Source organism: Argiope bruennichi, chromosome 4 (assembly GCF_947563725.1).
Source record: "Argiope bruennichi chromosome 4, qqArgBrue1.1, whole genome shotgun sequence".
Lineage (NCBI taxonomy): Eukaryota > Metazoa > Arthropoda > Arachnida > Araneae > Araneidae > Argiope > Argiope bruennichi.
The window spans coordinates 124,001,715-124,024,958 of record NC_079154.1 but is presented as its reverse complement, the minus strand read 5'-3'; the positions used below and the strand labels follow the sequence as shown (position 1 = coordinate 124,024,958).

The window sequence follows — 23,244 nt, the reverse complement described above, 5'->3', positions numbered from 1 at the left end:
TTTCTAAATGTTTTTAAGCTTCATTTCAATTTCATAATCATATTAACTCATATTATCATACAAACACTTTGCCGTTATATTCATTGTCTGATATATAATTTTTTCATGTTCTGTAAAATTTTCACTTGAAATTGAATTGGAAGTGATTAAAATTTAATTAATACAAAAAACTTTTTTTTTTTTTGTTGTTGAAACCAGTTTTTTAAAATCTATATGTGTAAATAAAATAGAATCCGTTCAATATTAAAGTCTTATATACACTACAGAATATTTTTTTTATAATTTATGCAATATCTTAAAGAATTATTCAATGAAAATTTCCCTAATTTACTAAAAATTTCAATTTTTAGTTTTATTTTCAAAAAGATTTAAATGACGTATATAATAAAATTTTATTTTGTTTCAATCAACAGATATACGGAAAAAATTATAAATTATAAATTTTTTACAGTCCTTTGGTCCCAAGGAAGCATATTCATTTACATACTCTCCACTCCAACTTAATTAAAAATATAACCTAAATTTATGTGTTAAAAATTATCTATAAAACGAAAAATTTTTGAATATTGATTTAAAAGTCATTTTTGTATTGTTATTGTGGAAAATTTCGTTTTTCGTTTGTTTTTTAGTTTTAAAATTTCGTTTAATTTTTAATTCAGTAAAATTCTTAGGAAAATTTCAAAAAAATTACTCCTAGTTGCAGATTACTAGCCTCCCAGATATACATGTGCCAAATAAATATTGTTGCTATAGATCAAATGGTCTAGAGCAGCAACACGCACACGCAGTAATATATAATCTTTATCTTTATTATAAATAAAGAGAAGACATTTGTGATTGTGAAGGCCGTTCTTTTCCATTAACTTGACAACATTTGTAGCTTGGCAGGTCTTAACATCAGTTATTACTGACCCCAGTCGCTGAAGTATGCTGGAATGAGCCATTTGCAATAACCTCTCTAAAAAGTTCATGAAAGATAATTTTATCACGTTTGAAGCTGCTTTATTTAAAGAATACCATGTGCGTTTTAATTATTGTCAAACTGGCGAATAACATGATTGTTTTTACGAATGAAATTGCAGGTGGTGGGATAATGTAAAAGTATTTTGTGGTTGGAGGAATGTCTAGTCATAAAGTAAACTCTAATTAGACACGTCACGTTTTCACAAATTTCAGTGTTTGCGGAATCAGAATTTTATCATTCATGTAATCAATTAATTTTATTTTATGTAATGATTTTACAATATATCGCAAGCACCTTTTGTATAAATTTTTATTTTATTGTTCAATTAATCATACGTTTTATTTCTTGGTGTTTGCTTTAATTTGTTTGTGTCACAATTCATTATTTTATAAAGTTCAATTTTTGATTCCAAGCCTGTGTAATGTCAGTTTATGGCAAAACAGATCTTAAATCTGCTTAAAAAAAGAATTTGTATTCAAACTAAATAATTTAATATAACATTCTTTAATGTGTTATTAAGAAGGAATAAAATAAATTTTGCCTTGTTTCTTTCTTTTCCTATCAATATCTTTGGAAAATTAAAAAAAGACGCAGAAAATATAAAATTTTACTTTCTTCTCTAAAATCGAGTTAATAAATATAATCGAGCTTATAAGCACTTTAGTAATAATAGAGCAGTTGATATTTCCAGTTCAACGATATATATAGTTTTTATTGCTTTTTGGAAACAATTTTTACAGTACCTTAAAAAACTGCTTCATTCAACAGGGAGGTAGTTATTTATAGTGCTTCATAAACTTGTAAACATTTGAAATTCAGGCAGTAATAACTCGGAAGGGGAAAAAATAGCGATAAAAGAAAATTTAATGAGTTGAAAAGTTATTTTGGTGCTTCTAAAATAAAATACTCGTCGTGTTTAAATTATTTGAATAAATTTCGCACTTTTCTGAGGCTAAATAATTATGTTTAGATTGAAATTGATTTTGATTGTTACTTTAATAAAACGATACAGTTAGTTAATCTATTTCTATTGACTGTGATTTCCCAGTAGTTGACAAATTGATAGAATTCATAATCATACCAATGATAATCGAACATCGAATGCAAATTTAAGCATGGAACTATGATGGTATAAAGATCGCATCACAAAGATTTAAAAAAATAGTGTACCCCTCTCCCTCCCACACACTTTTTATATGTTAAAATATTTTCGTTTTCAAATTTATAAAATTTTTGAATGTTTTTTCTCTCTCCTTCTCCAGATTACGAGGGCCTCATGGGCAGCATATTGCCCCCGTGGTTATTTTTTTCCCTTTATTTTTAAAATTTTTCTTCTATATATGTTTATTTTAATTTAATGATGTTTTGGTACATTTATTTATTTAATAAAGACCCCAAACATCGAGCTTTTTGTAAAGTTAAAATGTCTAATATTATTGACCCCTTAATCATTGCTTACATATATTATTTGCCCTTTTTTATTGCACGAGTGTTTTTATTATTTATTTACACTAATTTTTGGATGGAATTTGATAGTTGTTGAACAAAATCGGTGTGCATTTATGTCATTGGAAAGAATTCATATTATCATCTGTTACATAATATCAGATAAATAATTTCATGCAGATGGTAACTGGTATATTCAAGGACACCTGGATGTCTATTGATGCCATTGACCCTGGACTGGGCGGGAGCTAAATAAAATAATAAATACACTATTTTATTTGTAGTTTCACTGGGAATGTGCACACAGTCAAATTTCTTTAGGGTGAAAGGCCTTTTTTCCACGGTTTTAGAAGCGTTTTACTGTTTATTTTTTAATACCAAGCACTGTGTTTTTAAATGCATATTTAATATAAGAAGGCATTATTTTTTAATATTAAATGTATGCTTAATATTAAAAAATATTAAAGTCTTAAATATTATGCGATAAGGTTGAATTATAATGTTATTTATTCCATTCAGGAAATTAAAGATTATTTTGAAATTAATTAATTAAAATATGATGGGTTTAATCTCCTCTAATTCAAATTTTCAATATGTAATAATTAATCTTAGTGGAGTGGGTTGAGTCTTAGAAACAAATGAGCCAAAGACATTTTTTTTACTAAAAAACATGGTGGCTTATTGTCTAATTTAAAATGCAGTGGGTTTAAACCTTTTCTATTTAATACCTTAGGATGATACTCATCTTAAGACATGAAAGGATGTTCGTTTTGAAAATCTGGGATAATTTTTATGAAACTTAAGTCATATTCTTCATAATTCAATTAAAAATGATCAAAATAATAAATGAACTCTTATTCCGTTTTCTCCTAACATAAATGAGCTAGATCCTTTTAATGGAGGGGGGGGGGAGAATCTCATTGCATGTTACCCATTCATGCTAGATTAGATTTTCTAGATGATTCTTCTTCTTTTTAAATACAATTTTTTTTCAAAATTATTTGTAATTTGAACAGCATGCTTTGTCTCTCTCATTCCATCTTTAGCAGTAGCAGTCTATTATAATTTTCCTGTTCCTATTCTATTGTGCATCATTCTTAACGCAGAATATTGTAATGTTTTCTGTTGTACATAAATAGTGGAATCAGTCTGTTTCTAACTTAGTACAATTTATGTTTTGACTTTGCAGTATTTATGATTACAAAAAAATTTGACTTTTTCATATTAAAGTGGGATTTTTTTTAATGTTAAAAAAAAAGGTTATGAATGTGAAAAATTTTAATTGTTTTGTTTTAGGATAATTACAAATTCAATCATTTCTAATTGATACTTAAAAAAATCGTTTTTTGTCTTTTAATCTTTTATGACATATGCTATATTTCTCAAATAATTGTGTTTTACAGATGGTACTGACAAACGTATTGTCGTGGAAAAACCAGTGGTGGAATTGGATGGTGACGAGATGACTCGAGTCATCTGGGAAAAAATTAAGGAGAAGGTGAGGATACAAAATTCTGAAGATAACTTTTTTAAAAATTATTGTTTATAAAATTTATGTAACAAATTTTCTTGCTGCATTCACATAATTTATTAAGTTTTCAGTTGCTTAAACAATTTTCTATTTAAATGGTACTCGTAATTTTAAATCTGTAATATAATTCAGATATTTCAAATGCATGTAATTTTTTCTTATGAAAAATTACTAATATATGAAAATTTTCTAAATCATTAAAATTTTAAATTTGAAAAGTCATTTAAATTCTTTTAAAGGTGTAGTTGTTCATTTCCTTACTGCTTATCCTTCATTTTTTTTTTTTTTTATGAGTATGATTCATTCTTGAGAAATTTATTTTTACTTTTCCAATGTTCAATATGTATTTCAAAATAAAGCATCTACTGATTGTGATTCTCTTTCTTTATATATGAAATTATGCAATCATACATTTGAGAACTTCTGGATTTCAGATGCATTATTGAAAATTGTGCACCTGCTTATAATTTACTCTGCAAAATGGAATAATTACAGTCTATTGAAAAATATATTACTTATAATGCTACTTAATAATTCTGGAAATTGCAGCTTCAGATTTTTTTTTTTCTGTTGTGCTTTTTGGAAACAGGAATGCATTTTTTATTACGTAATTGCGTTTAATTTATACTTTTCTTTTCTTTCTAGATATCTTTAAAATAAAAATATGACTTAAATATATATTTGATATAGAATTCCTAAAGGGCCTTTATTTATAACTATGCTCTGTTAATATTACATTAATACATAAAATTGTCAAGAATGTGTCAGAAAAAATTATTTCTTTGTTCCTAGAGGAATTCAATTTTTTTTTTTTTATTATAGATTGAAAACAAATATTCATTATTGCATTTTATTATGAAACTAAATTGTAACTTTGTTGAAAATTTTTTTGGATTAGCTAATTTTTCCTTATCTGAAACTGGAATGTCTGTACTATGACCTTGGCCTTCCCTACAGAGATCAAACTAATGACCAAGTAACTTTTGATGCTGCAGTGGCTATCCAGAAGCACAATGTGGGTATTAAATGTGCCACTATCACGCCTGATGAGCAGAGAGTTGAAGGTAAGAGAGAAGAATCGGTAAAAATTTCTTATTGATTTCATTATCTGACTGTTGGATTCTGACCTCTTAATATTATAAAGATAGTAAGCATTGAATAATGAATGTAAAGCTTTTTAATTTTAAATAATATTTGAAATTTCAAAAAATTATCTTAAGCTAAATTATTTATTTTCAAAAATACTTAACGCTTTAGTATACTGATTTATTTTAGTTGAATATATAGTAATATAACAATTTTTAATTATTGTTATTATTATATGTTTTTATTAGTATTATCACATTTAGAGGAAAAATGGGAAGTGTGTGATTTTTATCTTTTTCATTCTTTTAATGCTTTGCGAGGGGCGAGGTTTTGCTGCAGTTCATATCCTAAAATAAAGATTGCTAGATCAACGATATATGTAATGCAAATAAATGAACTTGTTATAATTGATTAGAATGATATTTTTCATTAGTAGTTAAATACAGTTTTTTTTTGGAAATATAAATTAATTACTACTTAAAATAAATTGTCTCTGTCTTAATTTAGGAATTAAAATTTCCAAACTTCAGTTTTCAAAAATTGTAAAAAGTATTAATTTAGAAGGATTTGGGAAAAAAATTAGGACATAGATATTTAAAAAAATAATTCTATATTTTTCTCTACTTACAAATTTTAATTTATTTTTATAAAACTATATTTATTATTTTGGAAGTTGCTTTTTTTAAATATGTTCTTTGAGCTTTATTCAATATATAAAAGATAAGATAGGATTATCATGTGTTTCCTTAGCTTATTATAAGGAACACAATTATTCAAATATTTTATTTATAGATATGGTTTAAACATATTAAAATATGTCTCTATTTAATTATCATGGTTTTCTCATATATATCATAGTTCTACTGCTTTCCCATTTTATTTCTATGTGTGTTCATACAAAACTTTTTTTTTTATCATTTTGTAAATTCTAATTAGTAAAACTAGTTTATTAATGATTACTTTGTTTAGAATTTAAGTTGAAGAAAATGTGGCCTAGTCCCAATGGTACAATCAGAAACATCTTAGGAGGCACTGTGTTCCGTGAGCCCATTATCTGCAAGTCTATCCCTCGATTGGTGCCTGGTTGGACAAAGCCTATAGTTATTGGAAGGCATGCTCATGGAGATCAGGTTTGTGTTCATTTCATTGTTCCTTTGCATCTTAATTCTTAAACATTTTTAGATGTGACATATTTTACTTTATTTTAACATTTCATTAATCACACTTGTATTTAAGATTGTAATATTGTCTTCACATCAAGTTCATTGGATGTTTGCTAAACATACTTGCCATCTTGGATAGAAGCATTCATTTGTGAAATATTATTATTATTATTATTTTTGGATTGCTGGATTTGATGAATCAAAATTATAAAAAATACCATTCCATAGTATGCATCTATTAAATATTCTAGCTAAGAGGAAAAATCCTTCATTCTCTCTCTCTTTTTTTAAAGTTCACTTTTGATGCTTTTTTTAATGATTCTCATAACTGATGACAAAAATTATGCTACATATTGTAATGTAATAAAAGTGTTTTATTACTTTTTACTTTTCAATTCAATTGTTTAATTCTAGTCGTAAGTAAGTGTTACTATGATCATATACTTCATTTTTTACGTTACTTCGATCTGTTGTTATAAATTCTGTCTAATAGACATTTGTTTAAATTCAGCAAATAGTTACATAGATACAAAATCTTATTTTACCTAGGACCAAGAACAGATCCCCCCTTTTTTTTCATTCAGAATGAGAACCCTGCCGATGTCTTTTTGCATTGTTGTTCTTACTCCAGATTTTTGTACTGCAGTTCGAACTGCACTTCCATACTTCAGAACTGCTTTTGCAGCTGCAGTTACTTATCTGTGTTAGGATTTGACCTCTTTATTTCATCAAGATTTCTAAGCATCTAAGTATAGATTATGTAATTAAAGTGGAATATTGAGGAGCTAAGAATTTTTGGAAATAAAGCTTAAAGGTTTATATTAAAATAAAGCAAAATCATTATTTAAATTATACCTTTATTTTTAAAAATATAAACAATTGCTTTTTTTTTATAAATTGTCATGTTTACTTAAACGAATTAATGATCTGTAATAAAAATAACAAACATATTTTTTATAAATTACATTGAAAGCTCCTTCCTTAGCATAAGATATAATAATAGCATTCAACAATTAAACAATAGCTTTCTTCCATTTAAATAGCATTCAAAAACTACAAAAAATTGATCAAATTAAAATGATTTAGATAATTAACTTTTTCTGTATTTTATGATAAAAACTTAAAAAAAAAAATAACATAAAGAATATAATTGCAGTTGTCTATGAACTTAGGCACAAGGCAACTATGTGAGTCCAAATACTTGACAATGCAGTCCATGCAAAAAGACTTCTACTGAAAATTCCACATGAGAATGAAATTATTTAATATTTCAATTAATATTTAATGTTACAAGTAAAATTATGTACTTAAATTTAAAAATTAAAAAAAAAAACATTTTTTTTTTCTTTTACATTTGTGAAACATAATGAAAAAGGTGAGTTGCAGAATTTAACTTCAGACCACATTAAAAAAAGGAAGAAAGAAAAAAAAGATTCATGTATAACTTGTTTCACTTTTCAAAATGGCTGACAAAGTTGCAGTCGATACTGTCAATCCTGACAATAAATTAAAAAAAAATAATAAAAAAAAATAACTAAAGACTGCTGGCTCTAGGTTCACAGATATCTACTATATGTATTTTAGTTTAATTACTTTGTATTCTTAGATGATTGAATATGCGAACTTGCAAACTGTACGACTTGAAAATATTTTGCATTTACTTACATGCATATCGAAAAATATATACAGTTGGATTTGCATACAGGTGTAGTGATGACTAATAATATAATAATATTTAATTTCTTCCAACCTTTTAGTACAAATGTACAGATTTGGTAATTGAGAAGCCAGGCCGTGTAGAATTTTTGTATACTCCTCATGATGGCAGTGAACCTCGCAAAGTGGAGATCTTCAATTTTCAAGATTCTGCAGGTGTTATCATGGGCATGTACAACACTGATGAAGTAAGTTTTATTTATTATCATTTGCCTTTTCATTATTAGCATTATTTTTATTATCATTTATCTGGATTGTTTAATTTTTTTTCCTTATTACATTCTCTAACACTTATTTTCATTTTCTTCCATTTCTATAAAAGTGAAAATTTATGTAAATAAGAAGGACTATATAATGATGACTAATGAAAATTTGTTTCATTTCAAAATTAAATGATTTCATGACGATTAAAATTGATTTCAAGCTTAAAAGATTTCATTAAAAATGAATGAAATCTTTTATGTTTAATTTGTTTTTTTTCTTTCATTTTTTTTTTTTTTGTACTTTAATGTTAAAAAATTGATTTAAAAAAAATGTTGGAAATTTTGTAATGCACACAGGATGAGTTGCATCACAAAATAACCCTTGTCAAAATGGAATGTTAATATAACTAAACTGAAGATGCCATAATTTGCTAATTTTAAGGATTATACAGCATAAAATTTATTTTACATTCTGCATTGACTTCGCTTATTAAGAAGAGCTTATTTTCATTTATAAAGCTTGCCTTTACTTAAAAAATGTTTTTCAGTTTTGTTCTTAAGACTTTAATTATTTGAGAAATTAAAATCTTTGAGCTGATTAGAAATCTTTCATAGATGCAAAGCTAAATTTCTAGAATCTTTCAGTCAGTGAAACTATTTCTGTCAAAGTTGTAAACTATCTCACAGCACATCATCCACAATTTGATTTCCCTTAAAAAATTTGAGGTAGTGATTTGTATTTTAAATCAAATCTTTTCTTTTTAGTCTATTAAAGGATTTGCCCGAAGTTGCTTTGAATATGCTGTCAGTAAGAAATGGCCTCTTTATTTAAGTACAAAAAATACTATCCTTAAGAGATATGATGGCCGATTCAAAGACATCTTTCAAGAAATCTATGAAAGGTAATATTGTGATATTCATTTGTTTTCAAATGATTGTACCATTCCTTTCAAATAATGTCATTTTTATATCAACAAAGAAAAAGTTTATTACTAAATTGATAAATGAATTGAAGGGTTGTGGTGGTTTGCTAGTGAGATCTTCTGGACTGGAGAACTCTACGTTCAAAACCTTCTTCCCCAAAGGATGACCCACAGCATTACATTTATGCTTCTGGTGCACTTCAAATCTGATATTGTGGGTCAAATATCCTTTTGCTGGTGTGGTAAAAAAGTTTGAAAGAGGGAATATCGACTTGGGTGTTGATCTGACCACTATTCAAAATTACATCCTTTCCAAGTTAGCATTTGCGTTGCTTCAAAATGGTGTTACAATTAAATAAAATCATCAATGAATTGATATTTTTTAAAAATTCTATAGTTTCAAAAGAATATTGCAATAAATTAAGCTATTGTAAATTTTTAAAGAGGAAGAAACATTTTTTTTTTTCATTTGTGTTGTTTGTTTCAGACTTATATTTTGCTAAAAATTTGGTCCATATATTGATAGAATTCTTGATTTCTCTATTTGTGAAATATAGATTCAATACCTTTACCAAGTTTTTCTTTAGAGAAATTATATCATTTTGTAAGTGCATTCAAGCATTAATTTTATGAGTGATATTATGTCAGATGTAGAACAGACATTTTTGAGTGTTGATTGGTCAGATATTTTGTGAACTGAACTGTTTTTTTTTTTTTTTTCCTCCTGAAATTGATTTGTGTGTAAAATTTTTGAACCAGAAAGTCCTCTTGAAGAATCCAATGATAAAGATTTTAGAATTCTTTATTGAATTAATGGAATGGTCTATTCTCATCCTGTATGCAACTCTTTATCATATCGTTATAATAAGAGTTATAGAATGTCAGAAGCCTTTGTCTCCTGAAAAATTTTTTTATATCATATCATGACTGAAGTATAAATATTAAACAATGAATAACATGAATACAGGCTCTCTAAAAGGTTAACAGTTAATTTGAAAAGATTAAAAGACAAAAATTTTTAGTGTGAAATTGATAATAAATTGTGTAATTAAGTTTCAAAATGTTTTTAAAAATTATATTTTTTACTTTACCAATAAAACTATTTCACTGAAAAAAAAATATTTGACAAGAGGTTGAAATCGGGTTTGTTTACCTTTTTGGCAACCAGCATCTTGTTATGAGACCATTATGTTTAAGTTCCACGGCTTAAAAAAATTATATTCTGTCGTTTTTTTGCAATCAACAGTTCAATATGTTTATTCCAAAATAATTTAAATTGGCATCAGCCACTCATTAGCTAGATTTTGAAGTCCTATTTTGGAACACTCTTTCCTATTTGATTTATTTTCAAGATAGTGTAAATTTGAAAATAACTTTTTTTATATATATTGTACCATATTTTAAAAATCTCCCTATATGTAAAATTTTAAATAAATATTTTGCTATTACAATTGAAATATTAAATAAAAACAATTATGTTTTCTATTATAGAGATTATCAAAGTAAATATGAGTCTTTGGGCATCTGGTATGAGCATAGGTTGATTGATGATATGGTTGCTCAAGCTCTCAAATCCTCTGGTGGTTTTGTGTGGGCCTGCAAGAATTATGATGGAGATGTACAGTCAGATGTTGTAGCACAAGGTATGTTAAAGTGTAATTGGGGGGAAAATATTTATTTTATATATATTTCTTGCATAATAATAATCAAATTTTTATTTCATGTATATGAAACTTGAAAAACTGGAATTATTATTTAGAATGCAAAATAATAATTCTATAAAATATTTTATTAAGGTTATGGCTCTTTGGGTCTGATGACTAGTGTATTGGTGTGCCCAGATGGAAAGACTATTGAATCTGAAGCAGCTCATGGAACTGTCACTCGACATTATCGAGAACACCAAAAGGTAAATTGTTCACTTGAAATCTCACTGTTAAAATTTCTATATAAGAAATTGTTGCATCGTTATATTTGATAGGAAACAAACATAATTTTTCAGCTAGACTTCATAACTTTGCAGCCTGTGAAAATTTTGTTTATAAAATTGACTCAAAACCTCTGCTACATACATAATCAATCAAATAATAAATTTAAAATCAAAAGTTTGCTTAGAAAATAAGTTTTATTTAAAAACATGCCCTGCCATTACAAATGCCAAAAAACTAAGGTAACGACTATTTTGCATTATGTACAAGCTTAGAGATTTTTAGAAAATTGAGTTCATGAATAAAAAAAAATTTTAAGGAACTAAATTATTTCATATCAAATCAACATTATAAAGAACACCAACTAATAGTTAATGCAGTTTCTAAAAAAAAGGATGATTTATGCTTTAGAACAAGTTATTTGCAAACATTAATAAAATTATATATTTAAATCCTTCCAGAAATTTCTGGAGCAATTCCAATTATATCAGTGGGGGGGGGCATTCTTTTCCACGTAAAAAGCTAAAAGTAGCTCTAAAAATCAATTACTACATATGAATAACTAAATTAGAAGAAATTATGATAAGAATATTTTCAGAGGATACATTGCATGTATATTTCAATTTTTATGTTGTTTTTCTAACCAGAACATTTACACTGTTCTCTTACCCTATTTATTCTAAATATTAAAATTTTAATCCAATATTTCATTCATGCAGGAAGTTGGAGAAAGTCACATCTGTATACTACTAGATAGTAAGGGAATTTAAATGTGTCATTAATATATAAATTCTAGCAAAATATTCCCGTCTCTTGACAAGAATTTGTTTTGTATTTATCAAATTTTTAATTGGAAAAAAATTCTTATTTACACAGTGGTAGTTATAACATCTTTATATCTCCATTTATTTTAATAATTTTACATACTAAAAAACTCAAAATTTTATATTTGATTGTATTCTAATATCCTTAATATAATCTTTGCTATTTTATCCATTTATTTCAGGGTAGACCTACTAGTACAAATCCTGTTGCTAGCATTTTTGCTTGGACTAGAGGTTTGGAGCACAGAGCAAAATTAGACGGAAATGGTGACCTTAAGAGGTATTTTTATTAATGTTCTATATTAACATGTTGCACATCATTTTATACAAAAGTACTGCTTTTAAAAATTGGAATCAATAATTATTGATTTCTTTTTTATTTTTATATTGTTTGGCTCAAACCAAGAAATTTTTCTATTTTTACTTTCAGCCAAATTTTCTTTTCCAGTTAAATAGTGTATATATATATATATATATATATGTGTGTGTGTGTGTGTGTGTGTGTGTGTAATAGAGAGAAAGAGAGAGCTTAAAATATTTGGTATGGATTTCTAGTCAGCTTTATTATGCATATTCCTATTACTTTTTTTAATGAGATTTAATAATATCAAAGCTTAAAATTATATCAGTATGAATATTAGTAAACAATTTTGCCAGATGCATAATAGTTAGTGAGAGATCGTTTATCCATAAAGAATTTATAACAAATTTTGTTATTTTTATTAAAAAAAAAATTAAGCTTAAAATTCTACTTTCCCACTGCAAAAAGGAATTACATTTCTTTGCTTAGTATTATGTACTATTTTTTCAAATGTATTTTACTTTCCAATATAGGTTCTGTAAAGTTTTAGAAAAAGCTTGTGTAGATACTATAGATTCAGGGAAAATGACTAAAGATCTTGCAGGATGTATCCATGGACTGAAAAAGTAAGATTGTGTTTTAGTTACAGTGGTATTTATTCTTTTATTTATAATTTAATTTTTACTCCCCCCCCTCCCTCCTTTTACATAACTTAGTCAGTGTATTAACCTGTTCATATCCAACATCTTGGTAGAAAACATTTACAATAACATTTATAGAAAAATTAAAATCCAATTTCTAAATCCAATTTATTCTATTATTTTCTTTTTTGTTTGTTCAAGAAAATAATGCTTTTCAATCATATTCCAAAACAGCAGTTTTTAGAAGACATGTGCTATTCAGTAACTTGATTTTGAAATCAAAATCTCATCACTTTGAAAATTTTTCTCTTCATTTTTTTTTTTTAGGTAATGAAAGGAATTTGAAATTATTATTTTTTTATATTTGAAAATCTTAATATAATATCTTCTTATATCTTCCAAGTTCTATTAAATGGCTTTTTACTGATTTTATCATTTATTTTTAAAAAAAATATAAAGTGTTAAAGTAAAGAATAAATTTTTTCTTCAGAATTTCTTTACACTTCAGAGTTACTTTAATTCTGGTGTTTTTAACATGATTTATAAAAATTTTTAAAATCGATGCTTTAAATTAAGTTGGGCATTAGTGATTAACAAATCTAAACTTCTTAAGTGGCTTGCAAATTTTGAAATATTATTTATACATTTAGTGTTTCATATCTGCAATGAATTTGAGTGTTTTATGAATAGATGATTACAAAATACTAACTGGGATTTAACTCACATTATTTCAAAAAGTATTATAATTATTATAATAAATTATATTTAATTATAAAAATGAAAGCATTTTAAGTTATTGTTCTTATATTTACAATCTTTATGTCCATCCATCATTATGCCACACATATGATAATCCAATTCTCCTAAGCGATATTGAAATATGTCATTGTCTTTTCTTGTAAGAATGTTGATAATTCATTTTTGGAACTCATTTGATGTAAACAGAAATAGTGTTACATATTCAGTGGTTTTATTGTAGCATCAAAAGAGGGAGGGGGGGGGAATCGCAAGCCATAAGATGAAAAACTGCTCTGAGCTGCTGAAAAAAGTGTTAAGATGATTTTGACCTTTCTATGCTTCTTATCATAACGAATCTCATCTTTTCTTTAATTGCTTAGCACAAAATTGTATTTGCTCTGCATCTGGTGGATCATGTGAAAAATACAAATAAAAAAAAATCTAACATCTAAACTTATTTTTCAATGTCATTTAAAATCTTATATCACTTAATTTCTTTCTTTTAATCTTATATCATTTTTAAATCTGTCGGTGTTTTTTGTAATTATAATTTTAGAACTTATAGGAAATATTAAGTATTTGGCCTATGCTTATGAAATAAAATTTTATTGTTGGCATGAAAGAAAATTTTAAAAAATAAGAATTTAGAATGCTTTAAATTTTTCAGTTTGATTCATTGTCATTCATCCTGCTTCAGTGCAACTATTTTGAAATAGTTGTTCGTATTAAAATTTAATTTAAATGGCAGGAAAGTTACCTGATTTTTATATATATATCTGTTCAGTATTAAGGAATTAGCAAATCTTGCATACTTTGTAACCACTGTCTGCAAAATAAATCTTCAATTCATTTCAATTCTTCATCATTTTCTCCCTTTTAAATACCAAATTTCACAGGATTACATTTAAAAAAAAAAATTAAAATTTTTCATTTAAATCAGTCAGATAATATACTTGTGAAAGTCCTTTAAATAATGCACATGTGATTAAATATTTAAAAAGTAAGGTAAAGGAAAGGTTAGAAGCCTTTGAAAATATAATTTTGTTTGCCCTGTTGTGTATTTGAGAGTTCATAATTGATTAATAATTAATTATTGATATAAATCATATCATAAGCTTTTTAAAGCTGCTTGTATAAACAAAACTTTGAATATTTTTAAAATAAAATAAACTTTTGAATATTCTTTTTAAAGAGGAGCCATTAAAAATATTAGAAAATATAATTCTGTGTCATTATGCATCACTTTCTTAAGCTTTTAACAAGAATTATATTAATTGATTACTTTATGAAGCGATAAACATTAAATGATACAGTGTCACAGTAATCGTTTCATCATGGAAATAGTTTGTAAAAGGTTTAAAAAAATATGAAAGTGAAAGAAATTTAAAAAAAAAAAAAAAAAAGCGGTAAGCAAACTGTATGAAGGTATTATGGTGTCCCTATAATATGTAATTTGAAATATTTCAAGTATTTCTTTCCCCGAGATTAACAGCGTGGGTATGGCTGATTTGGCAAGTTACAGAGCAAAGGTGTTTAAACTGATATATGTATGTGGGGGGGGGGGGATTTTTGCTGTGCTGCAATTTTTATTGGCATTATTCTTTTCTCTCTATATATATGTATAAATTTAATTTTTCAGTGTCAAAGAATCTGACTATCTGTATACTATGGACTTTCTGGAGGCTATTTCTGAAGAATTAGAGAAGCAGCTCAAGCTCTAAGAAGAATAGAATTAAAGAAAAATCTCATTTCATTCATCAGGGGATTGGTTAAATTATGCATAGAATTTAGCAAATGGATGCACATCACAGGCTTTTCATACTTTTAATATTTTTTTTCTAATTCCTTTTCTCACTCTTTTAATCAGAATAAACAAAAGTTATAGTTAAGACCTTGAGGCTAAAATATCTTGTTAGCAATTATTATAAATTTGTTTAAATTTTATGTTTTTGACTTATATTTAAAAATATTTTTAAACCGTCGTTCTTACTCATATTGAATCATAATGCATATTTTGCTCATTAATTAAATTTTGTGCGGCATGTGAATTGCTGGCAATTACTAGTAAATGTTTCCTCATTATTGAATTTGTTGAGCTTATCTAAAATGTCCTCTGTTAAATTTTATATTATTTTGTGTAAAGAAACGTTCATTATATAACAGGGTATTAAAAATGACTTATTTGTTATTTTTATTGCTGCTAAAATTTTGATTCATTGTTATATCATTTAAATTATTTATTCAAATCATCATTTTATTTCAAATGAAACGAAATTATTCATATGTCATGAATTGAATAAATATATATTTTTCTCTTTTTTAGAAAATACTATATGTTAAAATGTATCCATATTTCTTGTAAATTTTTTAAAAAGTAGTTATAATAGTTGAGTTTTTGTATTCCTTTAATGAATTTCCCTCTTCCTTTGTTTAAAAGGCAGCTTGTATATTTTTCTGGGCCTAAAAAGTCATTCGTTTGTATTCAGGGTAAAACAAAGATTGGTTTTATTCACAGTTTGGAATAGATGAGTTAAGAAAACAACATTCCATGATGATGAGATGCTTGTTATTCATGATTAATTAAAGAAATTAGATGTGGTCAAATTCTATACAAAAAAGGAATTTTGTGACAAGAACAATTATTTGCTAAATTTTATTGCCTAAAAAGCAAATATTTCTTAAAACTCTTCATAATTCTCAATAGCATTAAAAGAAATGTATAATATTTTCACTTATTGTAATGTTACATGTGCATATTAGTATTTGTATTAGTAGAAAAATCCCTGTAAAATATTCTGAGGTCTCCAATCTTCGTTAAAATTCCTTGAAATTTTTTTTATAGAAATGTACATCATATTATGAGCATCAATTGTGAGTTTTTAACCTTTTGGGTATTGCCTTATAATTCTGGCATTTAATAACATCTGTATATTTCACAATGCTATTTTTACTGTACACACTTTAAAAAATTTATTTTCTTATCAAATTAACAATAGCTTATCATGCAAATAATAGCTGTTTTAAATGCATCATTTATTATTTGTAGCAGTTCTATCAAGCTGAAATTCTTGTAAATTAAACTTTTTCAATTTTTCTTGCACTGTAAAAAGAGGTATAGAGCTTGAGAGGATGATTGTGATATGCATGTTGTACCATGTCTAATGTGCATTTAATTTATTGATTGCTGTTAAAATAGTGTACTGTTTCAATTGATACCATTTTTCTACCAATAAAGTCATCTCTTACCAAATATTGATTTTTTTTATATACAAAATTACCTATTATTTCAATTACTTGGTTTTTCCAATGTGATATAATTGGTATGTTGAATTCTATAGTACTTTCTTATATCAGGAAACCGTAAACAGCCAGAACTGATGCTTGCAATAATTTTAATATGTCACAAGAGATAAATATGCAAGATGATTACAAATTTAATTATGTACCCTGTTTAGCCCCCAAATCTCTTTCAAGCAAGTAGCTCTGTACAGTTGCTTAGATGGTAATTAGCCATTGATTTGTATAATTATATATTTGGCATAGCATGGGCAAATTTAATCTATGTACCATTACCAAAATAACAAATATAACCTTCAGAAATTTCTAGGAATCAATTTAAACAAAAACTCTTTTCCTTCTAGTCATCATAATAACATAACTATATAGAAAGACAAAAATAAACTTATTGAATGTAAAACACACGAAAAATTAACAGTGTGATTTCCTATAGCCATCTTCAGTAACATTTAACTGCTTGCTTGTCTTAGTTTCATGTCTCTGCTTTATTTTGATACTTGGAAGAAAGGAAATAAAAATTAACACCAATCTAACAATTGCTCCATCTAACAGCATTGAAAACTATCGACGGTGGATTTTTAAAACACTTAAAACTGATATTAGTTAGATTAATTCAAAGTCAATCAATCATTAGTTTATTGTAAATAATGGATAATTTCATTACCATTTGTAAAACCTACCAAATAAGAAATAGTTTTTTTTTTTTTAAATTAAGAATGTGGAATTTTAAATATTTTTTCATCATATTTGATATGCTTATATTAAATATGAGAACATGTAAAAAAATAAATAATAATAAACTCTGAATTTTAAGTTTTAGTATTTGGATTTTAAAATATTTGTAATTTTGAGGAACAATTTTTCCTGTGACCAGAAAAATTATATATAAAAAAAAATTTATTTATTCTCATGCAGTATGCTCTTTGATAGTAAAAGATGATAATATACAATAGCTTCATCACAGAGAAATTAAATTTTAAATGGGTCACTGGGTAATATGTGTGGACTTAAAATGGTTAACTATCTCCTAGATCAGCAACAGGACCAATTGGAATATCCTAACTTTTTGTGCCTGAGGAATAATAGAATTAAATAATATTGGATAAGGAAAGACTGACATTTGCGAAAGACCATGGTTGCTAAAGACAAGTAATTAAATTTGTAAACATTTAGTTAAACATAATAGGTTCATCATACTTCATTACATATAAAACAAGAATTATAGCAAAATAGTTTTATGGAAGCTCTTAAAAGGATAGTCCCTGCTTTGCATACATAAGACAGAAAGTACGGAAGAATCGGGGGGGGGGGGGATTTAAGATGCAATTTTTTATAATTCTCAAATCCAGCCAACTCGTAAACGATCCTTTTTTTCTGGATTGTATGGATGAAATAGAACAAAAAGAATGGATTTTATTTGGCTCTGCTGTCAAGAACTTTCTGAGTATCCATAAATTTGAAAAACATGTTGATAATTTATTAGATTAGCAATTACAGTTTCAGAGATCTTGTAATATGAGCTTAAAATTAATTACTCTCGCAGCCATTTAGATTATTTTCCAGAAAATCTTTGTGGTAATAGGGAAAAAACAAAACAAAGTGCACAATTTAATCAGCCAACAGAAGACCAATAACAGGTTAGATAGGAAACTCATATATTGTCATGTTACTGTTGGAATCTGTGAAGAAACTTCATAAATGGAGTTCATTCAAGAATGTCAAATCATAAAACAAATAGAAACAATTTTTTTAAAGTTTTATATTTCTTCTCATTTTTAATTAATTTATTATAAATTTACAGGAGCGTTAATTTCTTTCAAGCACAATTCTTTTGCATAATTTATTTTAAGGTGTTTTTTTAAAATTTATTATTATTATTATTAAATTTTTGTATCTGCATCTTAAGCTAAAATTAACTTAAATGGCACTATGTCATTTGTTTTCAATATATAAAATCAGTTTAAATGTTCCTAGAACCAAAATGTATGCAGGTTAGTGTAATAAATAGAAATAGATACACCTAAAAATTAATTTTTCAAACTTTAAAAAATATTTTCTTAGTTAAAATATTAGATAATTTAACTGGAAAATTTTGATAAAACCCGAAATTACATTTCAAGACTTGTATATATAAATTTGGCAATCAAAATTTTAAAGATTATCTCGAACATGATTTTATAAACCATTTATTTTTTTTAACAAATCATATCAAACAAATGGTATTTTTAAATTTTTATTTAGGAATTATTTAAAAAAAGAGAAAATACAGACTCTTTCATGCTCAGATAGGAATTTGCATTTCATATTATTATAATAATACTAATTTTAATATTAAATTCCTTAACATCCATAATTCAGTAAATATCTTGATATTGGATTATGCTTTTATTTAACTTGAATGAAATAATAATTTTAAAAAGTACATGTATATTTATTACATTAAATACAAATTTGTATAATTTTCTTTAAAAATGTGAATTTTGGGATTGATCTCATAATTTTGAATTAACAATGAAAATGGTATCCCTTCTCCAAATTAAATAGTAAATTAGTGACTAGGAACTTTATCAACTAGACTTAATGTATACTAGTCTCATTTTAGCAGTAATCTATAATCAGTCTGAGCCATGAGACCAAGTTTCTGTCACTGTAGCATATTATAACTTTTGGCAATTTTGATTTTTGCTTGCTAGAATTTTAATTCATAATGAAGATGGTGAGCAAATGATAAAGTTTAAGCTTAAATTATTTTGATGAGAAAGCTTGTTGCAGTATATGAAACAGTAATTAAAAAAATAATGTAATATATTAAATATCTTATTGTGCAAGTAAATAAAACTAGACATTGTATATGCGAATAAGGGTATCTAGGATACAGAAATACAAAAGGAAATATGAATGAATAGGATGTCAACACATGAGAAATTGAAAATAAAAAAAAAAACATCCTATATGTATAACTATGTATCTCTATTAATAATAAAGGAGAAAGTTTGTGTATTAGCATGGTTCAAGGCAGACTGATGGAGCAAGAGCAATAAAATTTGAAGAAGTGCATTGGAATGATTTTGTAAGAATTTTAATCAATTAAAAACCAAGCAAAATGTTGACATTTTTTGCTGATAATTTTCAGAAATATTATGAACATAAAAAAAAATATTTTTATAATACCTTATTATATTATATATATATTTAATGGCATCAATTCAAATGAGTCATTTTTTCCTTAGGCATTAAAAAAATATTTCATACATATTTTTCTGTTTTTTTAAGCAATAAAATGAAGATTTTTTTCCTTATTTAATGTCATGGCTATGTTGTCAATTTTTTTTTGTGTGTGTGTCTTTTAATATCTTTATAATTAAGCTATAAGCCGCATTATATTGGGTAAGATGTTCTCATATGATACACAAATGAAATGTTCTGCATAATTTTAATCCTAAATAAAATGTACAAACATATACGAGAAATTGAAAAGCGATCATTTTAGAAAGCATGCGATAAATTATAAGATGTTGCCTGCAATTGTAATATATAGAGATTACGGACACTATAAACAAAACATATAAATAACAAATACTTTGTTGAGTACATCAAATTATGTATGAGAGATCTCAAGTGAAGTTAAAACCAACCAATATTTTAGGTGAAGTAGATGGTGGTCATAAGTGGATATATGTAGGGTCGTGTTTCGTGGGGTGTTCTCAATCAAAAGAAGACTACATGTTGTCTTTCTTACATTTTAATGGATGGACACAGGACTACACGAACAGGGCTGGTTGCCTTTTATGTGGACATGGAATGTCTATTATCCTTCAACTTTGACGTCTCGCACTTTCCCGCACCAAGCGTCTGCTTCCTGCCTTTTGCCTCGCTTGCATGCTTCCTCGTCTAGTCGCAACACACATCTGCAGACGAGGGAGAGAGAGAGCAGTATAGGGGCTAATACTACATATATATATGTGTGTGTATGTAATATTTAGTCCCTTCCCCCATGTTTTATAATGTTCAGAAATAATATATCTTACATGTCTTTCTATTTAAAAAGAGAAAAAAGTTTAATATAAAAATTGTTAAAGACAATAAACTATGCAACTCAAAACAACAATAAAGTATCAATAATTCAACTCAACAATAAGGTATGCATTTCATCCTGAAGTCCAATAGTGAGAATTTTTTTCATAGCTTGTTAGATTACCCAAATATACATATCACTTAGAAGAAATTCTGGAAAAGAGAAATTTGATCGGTTAGCAAAAACAGCATGGGCAGACTTAACTTAGTGTTAAGCTTCTTAAGACATTTTTTTCAAAAATCATGCTCAATAAATTGAAATGGTGATGGGACAAGCAAGGAAAAGTTTAAAACTCTCAAACTTCAATCTTCATCCAGCTAACTGGCTAAGGGAAGATGCTTTCTTTACGGAACATTGTTCATTTGCTACTTATTTCAAAAGATTTGAGCTTGCAAATAACTACTGCACATGTGGAGAGACGGGAACTGCTTTTCATTGCATCACAGAGTGCATCCTCATTAATTCCTGACATACAAGATAATTCCTAATTTAATTCAGGAATGGGTAAAGAGAGTTACATCCATTACCTGTCCATGCAAAGAATCTGTAAAACAGTTAATTCCATTCTTTAAAGCAAAATACTTTTTCAATAATCTTTTGTTCTTTACTAAATTTTAATCCTTAATTTTCTTTAAAAAATAAATTTTTACAACTAAAATATCATTAGATCAGATGAACTGATATTTTTGATTTAACATTTCCAAAAACTCAAGAGTCTTTATTAATTCATACAGACTTTAGTCAGAGATGAAAACATTTTTTCATTTGATATTTTTCTGAATGACAAATTTTTGCATGCATTTGAGCATTTTGATTTTGAGTACATATTTTTTTTTTGTGTGTGTGTGTGTTTGTATATATACATATTAGGTGTGTAACTTCGCTTCCACCATTTTTTCCTAAAATTTATGGCTTAAAAAAAGAAAAGCGATTACTGATTTATGATTCAAAGTGCTAGTTCAAGACTCAAGTTCACTAGCTACTACTTTTCCCCAACTATTTGGCAATTATTGGATACTATTTCGAAAAAATGTGCCTTTTGAAGCAATCCACGAATCGATAAATTTTTGGATTTTTTTAAGAAGAAATGGAAATGCTGGTTAGCTAGATAGTGTGTCATCAATTGAAACAAAGAATAGTCAGAAGGAGTAAGTAATACCTGGAGTGTTTGGCAGATGAGGCATGACCTCCCATTTTAGCATTTCCAAGTAAGCTTTGACCAGTGATAAGATGCATGAATAACTATTGTCATGCTAGAGGATAACTTTGTCATATTTTTCTTTCAATGCTCCCAACATGTTAATTGCATTCAACACTTCATAATGTATCACACTGAGCTGGACCCACCAAATGCAGAGAATATCCTTGGCACTATGAATGCTCAGAAACCACTCACAATATGTTTTTTTCCCAAAGAGAAGACTCATTGTAAGTAATTGAGAGCATTTGATGCACCCCAGCCACAGCTTTCTTCAAAAGGAAGCAAAAATATCAAATCTTCCCATAAACGAGAAAAGTTTGAATTGAAAATTGATATCTTAATTGAGAGTAAAATTATGATGCAGATACAAATTCAATATAGTGGTCGTCATTATGTTGACAAACGTCAAAAACTACCATGTAACATTTTTGATAACTCATTTCGAATAGTACTTATTGTTACAGCTATCTGCTAAAAAATAGCAAAAGTAAGATTGAACAGCTCAATATATTTTTTTTAATAGTTTTGTGTCTTCATTCTTTCTTTCTTAATCCAAAATATATTTCCCCTCAATTATGTTTAAGTATTTCTATAGTTATTGTGTTCTTTATAATAATTTATTCTTTAATTTAATGATTAAAGTAATATTTTTTTTAATCCTTTATTTTCAATGTAAATATTTTCATATTTTTATGTGGTATTAGCATTTGTTCTCATATTTGTGTAATTTCTTTTTAATTTGTAATTCCTTAAGAATGTAATAAACATATCTGTAAAATCCTTAATAAAGATGTTTCTACGCCCATTCCATTCAGTATCTTAAATGGTTACAGGAACAGAGGTATGAGATCGTATTTCAGACATATAAACATATATTTTCAAACAATTTAGCAAACTAAACACAAATATAATATTCTGAAATTGTTAAATCTTAATATGCATTTCTCTGCTTTGCTTTATGCAGTTACTTACTTTTCTGATACCTCAAAATTTTTTTTCTTATGTGTAGATGTTTATGCTCCATTTGCTAACAAATGTTTTATAATTTTGCAAGACATTTTAATGTAAATAATGGATTTTTCACTTTATTCTGGAACTCAAGTATTTGAAATGAACTGTTAATAAAATCATGGCTTACGAAATATAATAAAAAAATTCATTCACTAAGCTGCTTGACTCTTCAATAAATTATCTCTAAAATAATTAT

At 26.5% G+C, this 23,244-nt stretch overlaps 1 protein-coding gene across 1 annotated transcript in view; it reads left to right on the top strand.

Annotated features, from left to right (window-relative positions):
* The window catches only part of LOC129965537 (isocitrate dehydrogenase [NADP], mitochondrial-like), a 32,901-nt gene extending 16,187 nt beyond the window's left edge, over nt 1–16,714 (top strand). Inside the window, exons 2-11 of the mRNA XM_056079511.1 lie at nt 3,814–3,908; nt 4,840–5,005; nt 5,997–6,157; nt 7,948–8,094; nt 8,875–9,011; nt 10,524–10,675; nt 10,829–10,941; nt 11,967–12,064; nt 12,619–12,711; nt 15,104–16,714. Of these exons, the coding sequence (XP_055935486.1) occupies nt 3,814–3,908; nt 4,840–5,005; nt 5,997–6,157; nt 7,948–8,094; nt 8,875–9,011; nt 10,524–10,675; nt 10,829–10,941; nt 11,967–12,064; nt 12,619–12,711; nt 15,104–15,185 (1,244 nt within the window). The 3' untranslated portion in view covers nt 15,186–16,714. The remainder of the gene's footprint in view (nt 1–3,813; nt 3,909–4,839; nt 5,006–5,996; nt 6,158–7,947; nt 8,095–8,874; nt 9,012–10,523; nt 10,676–10,828; nt 10,942–11,966; nt 12,065–12,618; nt 12,712–15,103) is intronic.
* Nucleotides 16,715–23,244: the final 6,530 nt, after the last annotated feature.